This window comes from Pelodiscus sinensis, chromosome 15 (genome assembly GCF_052426305.1).
Source record: "Pelodiscus sinensis isolate ZL-2025 chromosome 15, ASM5242630v1, whole genome shotgun sequence".
NCBI lineage: Eukaryota > Metazoa > Chordata > Testudines > Trionychidae > Pelodiscus > Pelodiscus sinensis.
Window position 1 is genome coordinate 34727176 of NC_143066.1, and position 18726 is coordinate 34745901.

An 18726-nucleotide genomic window follows, 5' to 3' on the forward strand; every position below is an offset into this window, starting at 1 on the left:
TAACAAGCTGGCAGTGCTTAGATTTTAAAAGCTAATATTTAGTTGTCAGTAACTTGACTTTGACAGAATTCTGCATGCAAATCTTTCTCGCTCCCTCCAGAGCTCTGACCCCAGCCTATGAGCTGGACAGGCATGTAACTGAGCTCCGCAAGCATCTGGCTTTGCTTCAGAATTACCATGTCCATGTTTTTTATTTTGAAATTCAAAGATCGGCACGATCTGCCTCAAAATGAGCTGGTCTGTTCTGGTGGATGAGCAAATATTCATTCTCCTTTCTCTGCCACTGATGCATTTCAGGGCAACTTGCTACCCAAGTGGAAGCAAATATAAATATCTGAGCTGGAAATCGAAACAGGATTCTCCTATATTGATAGCTTTTTAAATTCTTATTTATCTTGCAAAAAACGGGGGAGCATCTGCTCTCTGGGTACAAATATCTGAATACAGAGCTTGTGCTTACCTTGTATAATAGCTGATGACTCTGCTCTGTGCTCAGTTTCCTAGTCTTTCTACAACATATTATAAATATGCACTATGTGCATGGTTTTCAGTGGCTCTTACAATGTGGAGAACGGGGCAACCAGTCACCTCTGGCTTTCCTGAGAGAAGCCGTAAATTTATCTTACAAGTGGAAATGAAAACTGTTTTCAAGATGCATTGAAAATAATTTGCTAGTATTATGCATCCTTTCATTTCTTAATATTTTTCAGGTTTACAAGGCCAGAACATCTAGGAAGCAGTGCCAAAATCAAATGTAGTGGTTGCCATAGCTACCAGGAATCTACCAAACAACTCACTATGAAGAAATTACCCATCGTGGCCTGTTTTCATCTCAAAGTAAGTTCAGAAAAGGACAGGTGGATGAAAGAACATAGACTCTGCTCCAGGAGATGAGTTGGGTTTCTGTAGATCTCAGCTACCTGTAACTTTGTTTAAATTAATGTTACAATATATTACTTATAAGGACAGCTGGCTTGCGCAGTTAGATTTTGGTTTAAGGACATTATGATTATACGTATAATGCAGCCTTGCTCATTTGTCTCCGAGTGCCTTTCGAAATAGAATATTTCTGAGCCAAACAAAACCAAATCCCTAGTGGCACTTATTCCCCCTGTACAATAGAGCTACTACCCACAAGCCACATAGAATGAGAGCGACAACAAAAATACCCTACGCTTCAGCTGGAAGGATGCCAGAGGCACTCTGTGTTTTGAAAGGAAAGCATTCCGAAGTTATGGGGCCACAATGCAAAAGTTTCCTGTAACATTCTAACTGTTTGTCTCAAGATCAAACTGTGATGGCTTTTAGCATTTCAACCCACTATTGATGTCAGAATCTTTGATGGTAGATCAGGGTTGGGCAGTAATTTTTGATTGGGTGGGTGGGGGGAACCTCAGCAAGATTTTGGTAAGCAGTCAAGGGCTGTACTTTTGTAGAGGAGAGATGCTGGGTCTAGGATGAAAGGTTGGGTACAGATAGGGTTGCCAGATGGTTTCAACAAAAATACCGGACACATTTGACATTACACCACAATCCACATTACATCTTCTTTAGAAAATACCGGCCATTTCTTTTTTCTCATTTATATTTTTTCAATTTGTTTCCTGAACAGAAAGCTCAAATACTGGACTGTCCGGTTCAAAACTGGACACCTGGCAACCCTAGGTGCAGCAGAGAGCTTGGGGTTAGGGGCTGGGATTCAAGAGAGGATGTGGGGCCTGAGAGTGAGTTTGGGTGAACGAAGGGGTTGTGATCTGGGACAGGAGATTGGGGTGCAGGACTGGGGAGAGGGTATGGTTGTAGGAGAGGCGTATTGGCCTGGGGTAGGGATGTAGAAGGGAGTTCAGGGTCTGGGAGGGAGCTGTGAATTGGGAGAGGGGAATGCAAAGGGTTTGGGTGATGATCTGGGGTGAGGTGGGGCTGAGATATCAGAGACAGGCTTTGGCCAGGAGGCACTTACCTACACTGCTTCCAGCCAGCAGCCTTGCAGGACCCCAAGGCAGGGGTTTCCAACTAATAGGAGCAGAGAGATTTTGCTAGAGGGTGGGAGCAGTGCATGAATCCTTCCCCATCTCCAGGTGCCTGGAGCAGAGAACCCTAGGGAGCAGCCAGCTGCTTAAAGCAGTGTAGGGCTGCTCTGTGCATGAGGGTCTCGGTGGCTCATGGTCTGGACCCGGACGCTTGGTGGGCTGGATGAGGTCCATAGGCTGATCTTGCCCATCCCAATGGTAGATGGTGTCATAGGTGGTCACTCAGCTGCTGTTTGTGACTGTAACCGTATGCAGTATGACTGTGAAGGACAAGAAAGCAGGCAGTAAATGCAGGCCATGAACATCTCTTACTTGTTTTCCTTAGCAAAGTTGAAAGAAGGTGAGACTGCTTCAGGGCAAGGCAGCGTGAGTGACAATATAAAAAAGAGGTTTTAGTTCAGTTTAGCATTTGTGTAGCCGTGGTGATTGAAGGTTTTGAAAATAAGTGCTCTTTGGAAGCCATCTTGTCCTGTCTGGTAAAAGTTAAGATACAACATTTCATGCATCAAAGCACTGTACCAATACTGCTCAATCCCAATAGCTGTTGTAATGATAAATTACAAGGTATTTAATATGGTTTAACTAATTTCAATTTCTTCATAAAGGACATTTGTTCTTACAGTGTTGATAATGCAATCAGAAAGAGGATCAGAGAATCAAAAGGGCAGAGGTCTGAGTTTTTGACATCCTGTTCTCTGGCTAAGGGATTATGGCACTACCAAAAAAAGAATAATTAGCGAAGAGAGTAAATAGGACAGGAGTACTGAGAAATGGGGAAAGAGGTCTTCTTTAAATAGAAACTCATTCATCTCATTCTACTATTTTGTTCCTTTCTCCAATTCTATAGAAAGGGTGATGAAAGTATGACATGTTTCACAAATTCATCTCTCTTTTGGAGAAAGGAGTTGTTGTTTTTTAATTTTAGCTTCCATTTGTTCCTTATTTTGATTTAGTGCTTGTGTGCATGGATAACACATGACAATGCCAGTCACTTGACTTCTTGCCTTGTTGATGTTAGTAGATTACATACACCAGTCAGATAGCAGAATCCTTAAAAGCATATCTGTCCATGATAGCATTTGTCTAATCACCAGTTTTACTGCAGATGTGTAACCTCTTTAAAACAGGGACAATGTTTGTATTGTGCCTATCACGCTGCACCTTACTGTTTGAGACTACAGTATAAACTTGCCCCCAATTAATAAGATTTTTCCCTAGGTGAGAGTCACCATTCTAAGTTGTATGTTTTGGTTTTCCCCCTTCCTGCCAGGAATTAGGAATTTCTTGGAAAATTTCTTAGCACTTACATATACTGATCTAATCAATACATGAAAGCTACCAGAAATATACGTAGTTTATTCACATCCTCATGTTGTTGTATGCCAGTCTCCGTATTTCCCTTTCATCTCACCTTGCCCAACATGTAAGATATACAAGAAAAGGAAATCAGAGTCTGTTCTCTAAAAGGAACTTCCACTTTCTGTCTTCAGCGGTTTGAACACTCAGCCAAACTGAGGCGAAAGATCACTACGTATGTCTCCTTTCCGCTGGAGTTGGACATGACGCCATTTATGGCTTCCAGGTATGTACGGTGTTAAAAATCTCCCAGAGGGTAGATTAGTCTGGATACCAATCTTGCACATGCATGTTGTGAAGATGGATTATCCTTTGAGCCAGGGCTGTGACACAGTGTATATAACAGTGTAAATACAGATATACCTATGTAAATATGTCCGTGAAAGGGTTTGCACTGAGTTAACTAAATTCATTTCAAAACCAATTTTAGTTAAACCAATTCAGGCCATGTATTTAAAAAAGGTCTTATTCAGACTATTTAAAGTTTAGTTTTCTGCTAATGCCTATTTAACTTCAAAGGTAAATAATTAACAAGGACGTCCTTTGTTCAAAATGCTAGAGATCCCACATCGTGCCCTTGCCACTAAGTACGTTCTTCAGCGCAGTCAGGGAAGATCGGACTTAACATTCTGAATATTTTTAATGTTACAAAAATGTGCAGAAAATCTTCCTTGCCCTTTTTACATAAAGGCTTCCTCAGCCACTGTATACATGAATCAAAAACTATAAGCCCAATTAAAATACTGTTAACTAGGACTGTATCTGCTTTTAGCATTTTAGATAGTAAACATCTCCAGTCAATGTAAGACTAATTTTTTTATTCAAATCTCAGTCACAAAAACAAAATCCTTATGGAAGGATTTTTACATAAAATTCAGTTAGTGAACTGAGATACTAAATTCCTATCAAATATTCTACTTCGTGTCATTTCTAATTAAACTAGTACTACATAAATCACTGTTACATAAATCATAACTATACCAAAAGCCCAAAAATTACGCATCTCTTAAATTCAGGATCTATATTGGTACAGTTTTAATAACAATTTCAAAATTATTTACTGCAGACAAACGTAGTTATTTCTGCCAAGAAAGAGGGACAGTTCCAAGCCTCCACTAAATTGCCTGTGTGATATCAGAGGTTAGTTTATATCAATACATTCCAGAGTATTTGAGGCTTTCCTGCTAGTCTCTGGTTAGCCCTCTGTGGATAAAATAACTGGGTGCTGATGAAAGGTTTCAGGTATGAAGAAATATAGCTGCTATGACATCAGGATAATTTTTTTCTGGTAGCAGGGGGCTCTGTAATCAGAATTTCATCAACTTATGAAACCAGGAAGGTAATTCTATTGCTGTAATCAGAAACACAAAGTAAACTCACAAGTTAAAGGAATGGTGATGGATCCATAGGTGTTCGAAGTTAATGTAACTATATTTTGTTCAGAGTTAAGAACCAAATTAATCACCTCTTAAACTTAAAATGTGGGGATGGGAAGTTGTGACTTAAGCATGTGTGTGTTTACAGAATTGGGGCCTTAGGAGCAGAAATCGCATTCCTAGACAGCATTGCTGTGAGCACAAATATAGTATCTGTAATACCATAGTCAGCAGTCCTCTTTCGCCAATAAAGATCGTTGCACTTGCCCCTGGAGGTAGCATGCAGGCTCTCTGCCATGTACAACCCACTGCCTCCCTTTGGAAAGCCACTGCTTTGGAGTGATTGGATTCTTGTGTGTTTTTGTTACAGCAAAGAGAGCAGAATGAATGGACAGTACCAGCAGCCGACGGATAGTCTAAACAATGATAATAAGTAAGTGATGCCTTCCCGTACTCTCCTATTGGGCAAGGTGGCTGACTTTTGCAGTGTGATGTAGAATCTGCTCTATGTCCTGCAGTGCTCAAGCATTGCCATGTGTTACAGCACAGTAATTCCGTTTTGTGTCAGAATAAAGCTTATATTGCACCTTTACTTAGCTGTTCAGATCCCTGAGCAGCTAAGCTATTCCTTGCTAGTATTAACACCAGCAGTAGTGCAGGGAAGGAGTTAAACGTCATTGGCAAAGGATGAAAGGGAATGCTTTTTCTTTAAACACTCCTCTGTTGATGACAACTGACTGGTGCAACTCACATTACTGGGGAAGTTCCAGAGGACTGGGAGTAAACACATGTTGTGCTAATATTAAAAAGGATAAATGGGAAAACCCAAGCAGATGTTATCCCTGTCACCCTAACATCAATCCCAGGTAAAAACATGGAATGGCTAATGCAGGACTAGGTTAATCAAGAATTTAAGGAAGCTAATGTAATTAATGTCAATTAACTAAGGATGTTAAATTTTGACTAATCAGCTAATCGGGTAGTCAATGGAATTTCCATTGATTAGTCGATAAGGGGTGGCTATTCTGGCTGCTCCTCTGGCTGCTCGCTATTCTGACTGCTCCTCTGCCTTTTAAATGTAAGAGGTGCCTACGGGGCTTTTGCTACATTTCAAAGGCAGAGGCATAGCAGTCGAACCGGTGCAAGTGGGGACTGCTTCACACCATTTCCCGCTGCGCCTCTGCCTCTCCTGCCACAGCCCCAAGACCCCCCTGCAGAGATGTACTGGAGGGACCTGGCTTTTAAGCCAGCCCAGCCCCGGCTCCTGGTCCCTTCACCCTCTCGCTGTCTCTGATACAGAGGCAGTGGAGGAGGGGGGGAAGCGACTAATTGACTAGTCACTTACATCCCTACAATTAACATAAGTTTACAGAAAATATATCTTATCAACCTAACTTCTTTATTGTTATTGAGGATGAGATGAGATTAAAAGCTTTGTTGGTAAAAGTAATAGTGACGATCTAAAATACTTACAGAAGTTTTAAGTCATTTGACTTGGTACTGTAAGCTACTTTCATTGTTGAATATGTGTATTATGAATTCACATTGTAGTTGGGATTGAGAGAATCCTACTGGTCATCCATAACCATATGGATCATCTAGTTAAGCACCATCACTCAGAATTCTATATTATAGTAGACTTTCTCCTCTGGGGTAATTTATAAAACAGGCTATATCTAATCACTGGTTAATTAGCCAAAATTACGATTGATATTTCTGTGTCTACATACATAGCCAGATGCTTCCTAGCATTTTGATTAAGAAACTAGAATAAGGCACATCTTACGTGGATCAAAAACTGGTTGTTGATTGTAAATGGGGAACCATTGAGCTGATGTGTTTCTAGTAGGGTCCTGCAGGGATTAATAGCTGGCAGTACATTATTTAGTATTTTTTCAGTGACCTGGAAGGAATCATAAAATCCTCACTGATAAAGTTTGCAGGTGAGACAAAGATGGGGAAAGGGGTAACAATGAGGAGGACAAGTCACTAACACAGTGACCTGGATTGTATGGTAAGCTGGATGCAAACAAACAATATATTTTAGCACAGCTAAATGTAAATGTATATAATATTTAGGAACAAAGAATGTAAGCCAACTTACACAATAGAGGGATCTATCCTGGGACGAAATGGATTGGAAAAATACTTGGGGCATTTTTGTGGGTGAACAGCTGTACATAAGCAGTCAGTGCAGAGTTGTGGCCAGAGGGGCTAAATACAATCTTTGGATTTCCACCGGGAAATATTGAATACAATTAAGGAAATTCTATAACCTCTTTATTTGGCAGTTGTGTTGACCACTGCTAGAATACTGTCCGGCTCTAGTATCTACAATTCAAAAAAGTTGTTGAGAAATTGGAGAGGAGTCAGAGAAGAACTGCAAGAATGATTGATTTCAATTATTCTAAAACCTGCCTTATTTTGGTAGACTCCGAGCTTAGTCTCTTCGGTTTAACAAAGGTTCTGCAGTGGCTTGATCACACTCTGTAAATGTCTTCATGGGAAACAGAAATATAATAATAGAGAGCTCTTCGGTCTAGCAGACAAAATAAAATATAACAAGATCTAGTGGCTTGAAGTTGAAGCTTGACAAATTCAAATCAGAAATAAGGCCCACGTTTTTCACAGCAAGAGTAATTCATTATTGGAACAATTTACTAAAGACTGTACAAGATTCTCCGTTGCTGGAAATTTTTAACTGAAGATTGGATATTTTTCTAAAATAGGTCCTCTCAAGCAATCAGGAATTAATCCAAGCAGGTTTTATGGCCTGTGTTATACAGGTCCTACTGGGTGATCACTGTATCCTTTCTGGCTTCATAAGCCAAGTATCTATGAATGAATAATGTTAATCTACTTATTTAAAAAAATCCATTACTATTCAAATGTGAGCAAAGCTTCCTACTGTAAAACTGATAGTTGTAGTAAATCAGGCAGCTAGAGGCAATAGCAAGATGGTGGAGAGAAAAACCTGCCCCATCCCCAACTAGTATCAAGCCCTGGTGGAACAGAGATTAAATATGGTGTCCGTTCTTTATGCTCAAATACAGACAGTCACAAACTTCTACCCCACTAAGACGGTCACATTTTTTTTCTTTTGATCCAAGAGTTCATTAACTATCTTTTCTCCACCAGGTATTCCTTGTTTGCAGTAGTTAATCACCAAGGAACCTTGGAGAGTGGGCACTATACCAGCTTCATCCGGCAACACAAGGACCAGTGGTTCAAATGTGATGATGCCATCATCACCAAGGCTAGCATTAAGGATGTACTAGACAGTGAAGGGTAGGTTGTGAACAAAAAGGATATGAGAAGAAAAGTGGGTGAGGGGCACGGCTTTATCATTAATAAAGGGCCACCTATTGGTGGGTGAACTTTATTTATTTCAGTGATAAGATTTTCACCATATAGAACAATTTCTCTCCAGACTGATCACTTAGCAGTGCTTCAGAAAGCTAGTCTAACCTACTGGGAGTTTTTAAACTGGAGAAGACAAGTTAGCAGTGTGTTGTGCTGCTGTGCAAGATAATTAGTTTCTGGGATGTCCACCCACCTCCTGGCTAATCCAGTAGGCTGCGGTAATATCTATCTCATCATAATCCTCAGGGAGTAGCCTTGTTAGTGTGTAATTTTAAAAAAATGTAAGAAACAACAAATGGTTCAGTAGCACTTTAGGGACTAACAAAAAATTCAGTATCATGAGCTTTCATGGGCACAACCCACTTCTTCAGATGAGTGGAGCAAGAGGCACAGAGCAGCAGCACAGAAACCCAAAAATATAAACCAAAAAAAGAAGAGAAGGAAGAAAAAAAACACTATAGTCATCATGGACACAATAATTGACAGCATTTTTTTCCTCCTCCCCTTCTCCCTTTTTTCTGCTTTATATATTGGCCTCTCTGTGCCTCTTGCTCTACTCATCTGAAGAAGTAGGGTTGTGCCCAGGAAAGCTCACGATATTGTGTATATTTTTTGTTAGTCTCTAAGGTGCTACAGGATCACTCATAGTTTTCTAATGTTTTTCATCACAGTCCTGTTAGCCACAGGTATGGGTGTGTGATAGGCTTTTACACGTTACTTTCATTGTTGAATATGTGTATTATGAATTCACATTGTAGTTGGGATTGAGAGAATCCTACTGGTCATCCATAACCATATGGATCATCTAGTTAAGCACCATCACTCAGAATTCTATATTATAGTAGACTTTCTCCTCTGGGGTAATTTATAAAACAGGCTATATCTAATCACTGGTTAATTAGCCAAAATTACGATTGATATTTCTGTGTCTACATACATAGCCAGATGCTTCCTAGCACAGTGTATCTGGTATCCACCCTTTTTCTTCCATTAGTTTGCGGCACCCACTTATTGCATCTAGTCTTACATTGGATTGAAAGCTGGGCAGGGTCTCTGCTTGGTACATGTTTGTACAAAGTCAAGTCCAGTGGGGCCGTGATCCTGGTTTGACCTCTGTGTGCTAGTGTCCTACAAGTGCTAGATACTGATACAAGGAAGAATGTGTGTGTGTTGTTGAGAACTGCCCTTTGACCCTTCACTCTTGGGGAGCAGTAGGCTTGGAAAGCAACTCACGGCCCTCTCTGCTTCTTTTGTCATGGTTTTTTTTTCTTAGTCCCCTGTACTTCCCTATTAGAAATACTTCATAGAAGAAAAGTTCATTCTAAAAAAAAAAAAAAAAATGAGCCGGGGGAGGGGGCTAGTTTTTGTTGTACATGTCATCTGCCATTTCTTCCTCTTATTTTTGAGTCTTTCTGGACTCATTTCCCCCTTATTTATTCTCTTTTGGTTCTGTTCATTCCAGAAGTATAATGACTGAGATGCTAAGGCCAGCCTCAAACTCTTCTTCACATCACCCCATGTTGTATATTATTGGCACCCAGGTGTGCAGGGTCTCTGGGACTTGAAAGGGCACAAACAGGACAGGTGCTCTATCTGTTTTCCTCCCTTCACTTAGTCCCTCACACATCAGGAAGGCCACTTCAAACTCCTGCCAGTGGAGGGGGTTCGTAGGGTGCTCTCCGACTGATCAGACAGTACATTGATATAAGCCATCTAGGTTCCTAGCGAGAACCTCATGGTGCAAAAGTCTTGAGAACCTACTGTTAGCACCTTGCCTAGGTGAGAAGTGTGAGCAACTGAAGAAAAGCAAGAAAACATTGAGAAGCACAAAAAAGCAGGAGGGTAAAAGAGGCAGTTATATAGAAGCACAGATTATATCACACTTGTCTGGCACCATCCATGGTCCAGCATGATTTTAGTTAGCCCGATGTCCACTTCTCATGGGTGTGACCAAATTTCCCATGGTCCCATAAAGTTTATTTATAGCCACCAGTTGTGGCTCTGAGTTCTGTGCTGTTAACTAGCATTAATTTACCCCAAAATGTCTTCTGAGAGCCCCATTAGCAGTGGAAGTATTGGTAATGCTGCTAGACAATATTGTTTTCTTTTGGACTGACAAATTCCTTGGTTTGGCACCTAAGGGTGCCACACCAGAGAGGTTCAATCTGTAATACTTTTAATTAATTGTTTTAACTTGGTATATAAGTACAGGCAGTCCCCGGGTTACATACAAGATAGGGACTGTAGGTTTGTTCTTAAGTTGAATCTGTATGTAAGTTGGAACTGGCGTCCAGATTCAGTCGCTGCTGAAACTGACCAGCGGCTGACTACAGGAAGCCCGAGGCAGAGTTGCTCTGCCCCCGGCTTCCTGGAATCAGCCGCTGATCAGTTTCAACAGGCTGAATCTGGATGCCAGTTCTTACATACAGATTCAACTTAAGAACCCCAGGCGTCCCCAAGTCAGCTGCTGCTGAAACTGATCAGCGGCGGATTCCAGGAAGCCCGGGGCAGAACAACTCTGCCTCGGGCTTCCTGTATTCAGCGCTGGTCAGTTTCAGCAGCGGCTGACTTGGGGACGCCTGGGGCAGAGCAGCTTGGGTGCTGCTGGGTTGCTCCAGTAGCGCCGCTCCTCGGCGCTACTAGACCAACCCAACAGCACCCAAGCTGCTCTGCCCCAGGCGTCTCCAAGTCAGCCGCTGCTGAAACTGACCAGCAGTGGCTGAATCAGGATGCCTGGGGCAGAGCAGCTGGGGTGCTGCCGGGTTGGTCCAGTAGCACCCAGAGCGGCGCTACGGGACCAACCGGCAGTGCTCCAGGTGCTGTACCACAGGCGTCCAGAGCAAAGCCACGGAGCACGGGGGCAACGGGACAGCCCAGACGCGCCGCGGCTGTCCTGCTGCCCGCGTGCTCCGCGGCTTTGCTCCCCGTCTCCCTGGTCTGCTGGTCTCCAGCAGACCAGGGAGACGGGGAGCAAAGCCTCTGAGGACGCCGGCAGCGGGACAGCTGCGGGGCGTCTGGGCTGTCCGCTGCCGGCGTCCTCCGAGGCTTTGCTCCCTGTCTCCCTGGTCTGCTGGTCTCCAGCAGACCAGGGAGACGCGGAGCAAACCCCGTTCGTAACTGCGGATCCGACATAAGTCGGATCCGCGTAACTCGGGGACTGCCTGTACTGCCATACTAGACCAGAGCAGTGGTCCCCCTAGCATGGTATCCTGTCTGTAAGAGCAGGCAGTGCCACATGTTTCAGGAGGAATGCACAGAATAGGGCAATTTTGAGAGCTATCCACCTCATCTTTTGCTTCTAGCAAATCAGGGGTTTAGGGTCGTTCCAAGCATGAGGTTACATCCCCAGACCATCTTGCCTAATAGCCATAGATGGACTTACGCTCCATGAACGTATCTAGGTTTTTGTTTTCTGAACTTTATAGCATCCATGGCAATTAATTCTATATGTTAATTGTTCATTGTGTGGAAAAAAGTACTACCCCTTGTTTCCCTGTTGCTTGTTAATTTCATCAGGCGGACCGGACCCTCTTTTCCCCCTGTCCCGGTTTTTATATTGCAGGAAAGAGGAGATAACTCTTCTCTATTCACTTTTTCCACACCTTTCATTATTTTATAGGCCTCTATCATATCCCCCCTTAATGATGTAATTCAAATTTGTAATTCCACATTAATCACATCCCTCAAATGTGCACTGCGGATGCTACGTAGAGCCGTTATTTCTGCAAGATTCACATGTTTGTCATTTGACAAGCAGCAGGGATTGGGTTCTGTTTCAAGAAAAAATCATTTAAAATCTGCAGTCGCCTCCATTCTGGCATTTCCAGCCATGGGTTTCTGCTGGAAAGATCAAATCTGTTCTCTTCTAGTTTTAATTATACCTGACATTTCCTTTGATTGCTGCAGAAGTGCAGGCAAGCTCAGTTTGGAATTTTTAATAGGTTTTCCTGTTTTCCTTTTCTGCTCTTCGTCCTGGCAATGTGCATCTCTTCTACAATATTTGACTTTTCATTGTAAATTATTTTAATTATTGCAACAAAAAGGTCAGTGGAGCAGAAGAGTTTATTTTCCTTCAGTAGGAAACAAGTAGCATTTGCGGAGGCAGTTGCCAATGCAAGGGGAGAGGAGGTGGTTTATAGCATTCCAGTGGCTTTTCCAGCTGAGTAAAATACAGCACCGGCTGACTGTGAGGGAAGTCCTGTCCATTTTCTCCTTGTTCAGATAAATGATGGCTCTGACTGGACCTCTCTACCTGTGGAAGGAGAGGGACAATTCCCTTGGAGTAGGGAAATGGAAGACGATAATCATTCTGTAGCACCTCATAATCTGGAGATTTCAAAAGTGCTTTTCACGGTCATCCTAGGAAACTAGTACACTTACCTGAATTCTCTCAGTTTCAAAGAAAAATAGCACTAATAGTCATAAGAACATAAGAATGGCCATACTGGGTCAGACCAACAGTCCATCTAACCCAGTATCCTGTCTGCCAACAGTGGCCAGCACCAGGTGCCCCAGAGAGAGGGAACACAGCAGGTAATCATCATGTGATCCCTCCCCTGACACCCATTTCCAGACAAACAGAGGCTAGGGACATCATTCCTATCCATCCTGGCTAATAGCCATTGATGGACCTAATCTCCATGAATTTATCAGGCTCTTTTTTGAACCCTGTTAAAATCCCAGCCTTTACCACCTCCTCTGGCAAGGAGTTCCAGAGGCTGACTCTGTGCTGAGTGAAGAAAAACTTCCTTTTGTTTGTTTTAAACTCTGCTGCCTATTATTTTCATTTGTTGACCTCTAGTTCTTATATTGTGGGAATAAGTAAATAACTTTTTCTTATTCACCTTTTTTTAATTAATGCAACAAAAAGGTTGCACACCAGACCAGTCAAGATTTTATAGTTCTCTATCATATCCCCCCTCAGTCTTCTCTTGTCTAAGCTGACAAGTCCAAGTCTTTTTAATCTCTCTTCATTTGGAACCCATTCCAAACCGCTAATAATTTTTGTTGCTCTTTTCTGATCCTTTTTCCATGCCAATATATCTTTTTTTTGAGATGAGGCGACCACATCTGTACGCAGTATTCAAGATGTGGGCGTACCATGGTTTTATAGAGAGGCAATAAGATATTTTCTGTCTTATTTTCTATCCCTTTTTTAATTTTTCTTAACATTCTATTTGCTTTTTGACTGCTGCTGCACACTGAGTGGATGTTTTCAGAGAACTATCCACAGTGACTCCAAGATCTCTCTCTTGAGCAGTTGTAGCCAAATTAGTCCCCATCATATTGTATGTATAGTTGGGATTATTTTTTCCAGTGTGTATTGCTTTACATTTATCAACATTAAATTTCATTTGCCATTTTGTTGCCCAGTCACTTAATTCAGTAAGATCTTTTTGAAGCTCTTCACAGTCTGCTCCTTGTACTTGTTTTTATCATGGCTGGATTGGCATTTAGGATCACAAATCTGTAATGTGCAGCTTGAGGTTAAAGTAGTGTTATGTCTTCCTTTTTGCAGATATTTGCTGTTCTATCACAAACAGTTCCTGGAATACGAGTAGCCTTATCCAGCAGCTTGTCCGATAAATGAAAGGAAGAAAATAAGCAAGCCTTCTGAAATGACACACAAACCTACCTGAAATGAAAAGACCCATTAAACAACTAGCACTGAGCTGTAACAGGACCTACTTGACACTGGCTCACAGCCTGGCGGAGTAAGAAATGAACAATGCCCTACGTGTATGCAGTCCCGCAAGGACAGAAAGGGGGGGAAAAAGAGGCTACAGTCAGTCACGTAAGAGCAGAAATATAAAATGAGGCATGTTCTGGGTGGGGGAAATGGGAGCAGAGGAGTCCGGGCACTGGTACATCTCCTGTGTTCCTCTGAAAAAGTGTGTGGGAAGGCAAGGGGGTGTGCCATCATCTCCATAAAGCATCTTCTCCATTGGTGCTTCAGCTCCAACTGACCAATCATATAACAGTTATTAAAAATCCAAGCCCATTTTTGATGCATATGGGTCTGAAAGCAGTAAAGTGGAGGAGGCGGGGATGACGCAACTAAAGGACTTTGCAAGTATCTTTTTATTTGTGAATTTTAGTTATTAAATAAATACAGTATGAAACTATTAGGCTCTTTTTTTCGACAAAAGTAAAAGAAATCCTGGATTGTGGAACTGAAGCTACAGTACTGAGACAGGTTTTCAAGCATGCCTTCTGCACAGGTGGTAATCTGCCATCAGACTCCTCATCAAAGCATCTGCACAGATTCTTTTCTGTTTGAGCCCTTTGTTTTGTTTTGTTTTGTTTTTCTATAAATAGCTATTTTCTTAATTTTTTTCCTTTTTTTCCCTTTTTTTCACGAGAATGAAATTCATAAATGGAATCATCAGTAAAATGAATGAATTGGCGTGTTTATACTGTAAAAGTGGTCTTGGTTCTTTTTTTTAAAAAATGTTGTCAATAAGTTTGATTTCTTAAACTCACCGGTTTTGTTGTTTGATGCTGGTTTTGTGTCTTTCCCCAGTTCTGCCAAGCCCCCTCAAAACGAGAGAGCATTTGGCAGAATGTTGGTATTGAAAATCTGCCATCTGCTAGCCATGGCTGCTGCTGGGTGCAATATGGAGGCATAGATGTGCAGCTATTGAGTACTTCTGCAGTATGCTAAGCTTTAAAGTAAACAAAGCATTTTCCTGGTATGTGCTATGCTTTTATTGGTCCCATGTCTCCTCCCACATTTGTTAACTCCTTACAGACTCCCCTCCCCTTTGGAATCCCATCCTTATTTATGTCCTTAACTCTTTGCAGCCGGTGTGCAGGCTGGCTTCTGTTTTGTCACAAATATATTTCTGTTCCCTTCCCCTCTGTTAAGAGCAGCCCATTTGCCTGTCTAGACACTGGCTGTAACTCGGCATGCTCTGTATGTTTTATTCCCAGGAAGCAAGGCTATAGATTGAATTTCAGTCCACGGGAAGGGGTTTATTCGCCTCTTAGCCCCTCAGAAAGCAGAGCTCAAAAAGGAAAAAAAAAAAAAAAAAAAGTTTTTCAGTTGCTACTGCTTCTTACTCATGAAGAATTTGCGAATGTTAGTCTATTAGCCATTGTATTTTTTTGTGTAAGGGTCACACTGAGAAGGTCGTCTGTTTCTGCATCCATGCTTAAGCGGTCCTGCTTTGATTGTAGTAGCAAATATTCTCCTTTCCAGAGGCTGGGTCAGGACTGGAGGGTGAAATTTAAAAAGGGTTCAACCAATCCTTATGCCCTAGAGGCAACTTGCAGGTGTCTGCCTGCTTAAGGCAGATGTGGAGTGTCTGGAACTGTTTCCTGGAAGACATGGGGGAGGAGAACATGTAAAGCAGTTTCTGGAATGAGCACCTTGCAGCTGTAAGTGCACAGAGATTGTGAAGATTGGGGCAGCTAGGCAGTACGATTCCTGCATGGTGAGTATTTTTCTAGGGTTTCTTAACCTATCTTCCCCACTGCACAAACTCAGAATACTTCTGCCTTGATTTGGTAAAGATAATACTTGGCTACTGCAGAGTTTAAATTAATGTCGCAATTGAGAGTCTGCTAGAGCAACAGGTGGATGGCAAACTGATTCTAAAGGAAGATCCCTCCCTGCCAGGCTGTGTGGCGTTGTGTAGGCGCTTGACAACGGCTTCCTGCTATCTTTTAATAATGCAGTAAGCTTGCAGTTGAAGGCAAGAATCAGCCTTTCACTATTCCCCAGCCTGTGTTTACTGATGCAATTCAAACCGCCACCCTCCTGTTACTGAAGAATTGGCACCCCCGTGTGGCGTTCACACATTACTGCACAATTAGTCGACTTGCTTTGTGATAGCCAGAACTGTTGAAAGTCAAACAAATGAATTCTATTTGTACTGGCCTGCTGGAGCTTATTGTTCCCAGCCACAGTGATTGTTGTGACAAGTCCAGCCCCGCAAACCACCCCGCTACACTTTTTCTCTCCCACACTGGGAAAGAACCATCCTCTGCATTAATGGATCTTCACTGGCTTCCGCTGCTCTGTTTCTGCTTATGAGCCTAGAATTTGAGGCATATGAAAAGCAGTTTTCTTCTGTAACATTGACCTCTGTATCCTGTACTGAAAGGCTTGAGGCTCCTTTAGCAATACTAAATCATGGGACTGAATCCTAGTTATTGAGGGAAGAGGGAATCCTCTTTCTTCCTTTAGAAGTGGGAAGTCCTGCCACTGTTCTAAAAACCAGTTCTGTATCAAATTGAACGCCCTTTTCCATGTACACACCGGTCGGTCCCACACTTTCTTTATTAAAGACATGCAGATCACACCATGTTACATATATTTGTAGAACTGGGAGACGATCACCACCTCTTCTCATCCAGATGTCTCTTAGAATGGGCTGCATCGACTTCAACCAAGCTCTGTTTGATAAGAAAGCCTTACCATGCAATCAGATGCTTACTGCTGATTTATAAGTTCATTGATCAAGTTATATGTACAGGCAGTCCCCGGGTTACATGGATCCGACTTACATCAGATCCCTACTTACAAATGGGGTGAGGCAACCCCGCACTAGCTGCTTCCCCCCAGCAGACCAGGGAGACACGAAGCTAGCGCCCCCCCCAGCAGATCAGGGAGACGCACAGCAGCTTTTCTCAGTAGACACCTCAGCTTGAGAATAAAGGACTGAGGGAAGTGAGGTGTGGGAGAATAAAACTGAGCTCTGGAGAAATGTTTGGCTAGAGTTTCCCCTACAATATGTACCAGTTCCGACATACATACAAATTCAACTTAAGAACAAACCTACAGTCCCTATCTTGTATGTAACCCGGGGACTGCCTGTACCTCACTTGTTGACAGTAGCCAAAACTTGCCTGCTTCGACAGCTATTTATCCTGTTTCAACCCTGATCTTAAACACTTTGAAAGCAGCTGTTTTTTTTCTTTTGTATCACTTGTTCTGCTCTGACAAAATATCAGAAGTTACCCATGACTGAGACTGATATTGGAGAGCCATCATAAGGTGTGTGTGCAGAAGTGGCAGCAGTGTGTTTGGTTATGCACATAACAGAAGAATGAAGCTTACAGCGTAGCAGCTTGGCTCTACCAGCCTCTCGACCAGGAGTTACTGAAGATTGCTGCTTCCTTGTGGCACTCAGTAGAGGCTTGTACTATAAATTGTGGGGAAAAGTTAGAGGGGTAGCCATGTTAGTCTACTTGAAAATAACAAGCAGTCCTGTGGCACTTAAGAGACTAGCAAATATAATATGAGCTTTCAGGAGAAAACACACTTCATCATATTGTGGCGTATGAGATGAACTCTTTGCACCCAGTACCTCGGTTCCTAGTAAGAAAGGAATAAATAACCATTGTCTCGAAAGAGGAAGTACCTTCTGTCCTGTGGTCAGAGCTGTAGGACCTGTCATTAGACAGCCGCAACAACAGCAGACTTGATGCAAAGTATGTTGATTTCCTTGCTTCTGTAGCTTTTACATCTCTCACTGTTGTTATGCTTTGGTGTTTGTGTAAATAATTCATCCTCTTGTTTATTTGACTGGCCTATCCCAAGCTACGTTTTTCTTTAATGTAGCCATACAAAGATTGTCTATTAAACACTGTCAGAGGGGGAAGGACATGTGTGAGATTACGGGGAGTGTCCCCCTCCTGTTTACGGTGGACATGTTAGATGGACTACCCTGGCTCCTGACCAGCATTTCGTGTCTCCAGTCACACAGGCTGCATGCTGTTGTGGGCCTCAGCTGCCCTCTCCTCCTCTACTGCAGTGAGTGCCAGAGAACCGGCAGTGCCTAGTGGGCGGCGCTGCCATTCTGGTTGCCTGGTAACCAGAGGGAGGCCTGCCAGAGGGCAAGTGAACTCTGAATTAATGAATGAATGTGAACGCTGGCCTGGCCTGCTTGTGAACAGGAGTGTTTGCTCACCGGAGTCAAGTGGCGTGTGCTGCCATTCTGACCACATTTGTAATGTTGTTTTATTTGAACTGTTAATGAATGAGTCAGGCCCTTGACAGGTGCCCCAACTGAAAATGTGTTGGCAGCAGGGCAGTGAGCTCTTCAATATTTCTGTCCCTTTCGACAGGACTCTGCTTCTCTTTTTAAACATGGGGGATCTATTCCTTAGGGTGGGGAAGCAGGCCTCTGAGCTGTTTCTCTCAGGGTTGGAAATGCTCCAGGATTGTCCTAGACTCGAGTCTCCAGGCATTCAAGATTATGCCGTGTGATGTAATCTCCAGGAATATCTCCAACCAAAATGTCAACCCCAATTAGCCCCCGGTTCCAGGGGTGCTTACCCATGCATCGCGAGGGAGCTGCACTAGAGAGCCAAGAGCATTTGAACTGGACTGGCCTATGGCAGGTCTTTGCAACCTCATATATCACATCTTGGGAGATTGGTAATGGGAGATGGAGACATTCATCTGAAGGTGGCTAGGTCAGCCCAGGCCAGGTTGGGAATGGCTGACCGTTATTACTGTCAGATAGTCTTACATAAGCATCACAGCCAAATTTCTGTAGTGTCAACCCAGTTTCCAAGGACCTCCATCTGGAAAACCATCATAGTTAGTACTGACCACAGGGAGACCAAGGAATAGGCTCCTCTAGCTCCTA

At 42.7% G+C, this 18726-nt stretch overlaps 1 protein-coding gene across 4 annotated transcripts in view; it reads left to right on the forward strand.

Moving 5' to 3' along the window:
- USP22 (ubiquitin specific peptidase 22) overlaps positions 1 to 14250 on the forward strand; it is a 205806-nt gene extending 191556 nt beyond the window's left edge. For all 4 annotated transcript variants that reach the window (XM_075899711.2, XM_075899712.2, XM_089769306.1 and 1 more), the window contains 5 exons: positions 711 to 837; positions 3521 to 3612; positions 5133 to 5195; positions 7901 to 8050; positions 13644 to 14250. In XM_075899711.2, the coding sequence (XP_075755826.1) occupies positions 711 to 837; positions 3521 to 3612; positions 5133 to 5195; positions 7901 to 8050; positions 13644 to 13686 (475 nt within the window). In that variant the 3' untranslated portion in view covers positions 13687 to 14250. The remainder of the gene's footprint in view (positions 1 to 710; positions 838 to 3520; positions 3613 to 5132; positions 5196 to 7900; positions 8051 to 13643) is intronic.
- The last annotated feature ends 4476 nt before the right edge of the window (positions 14251 to 18726 follow it).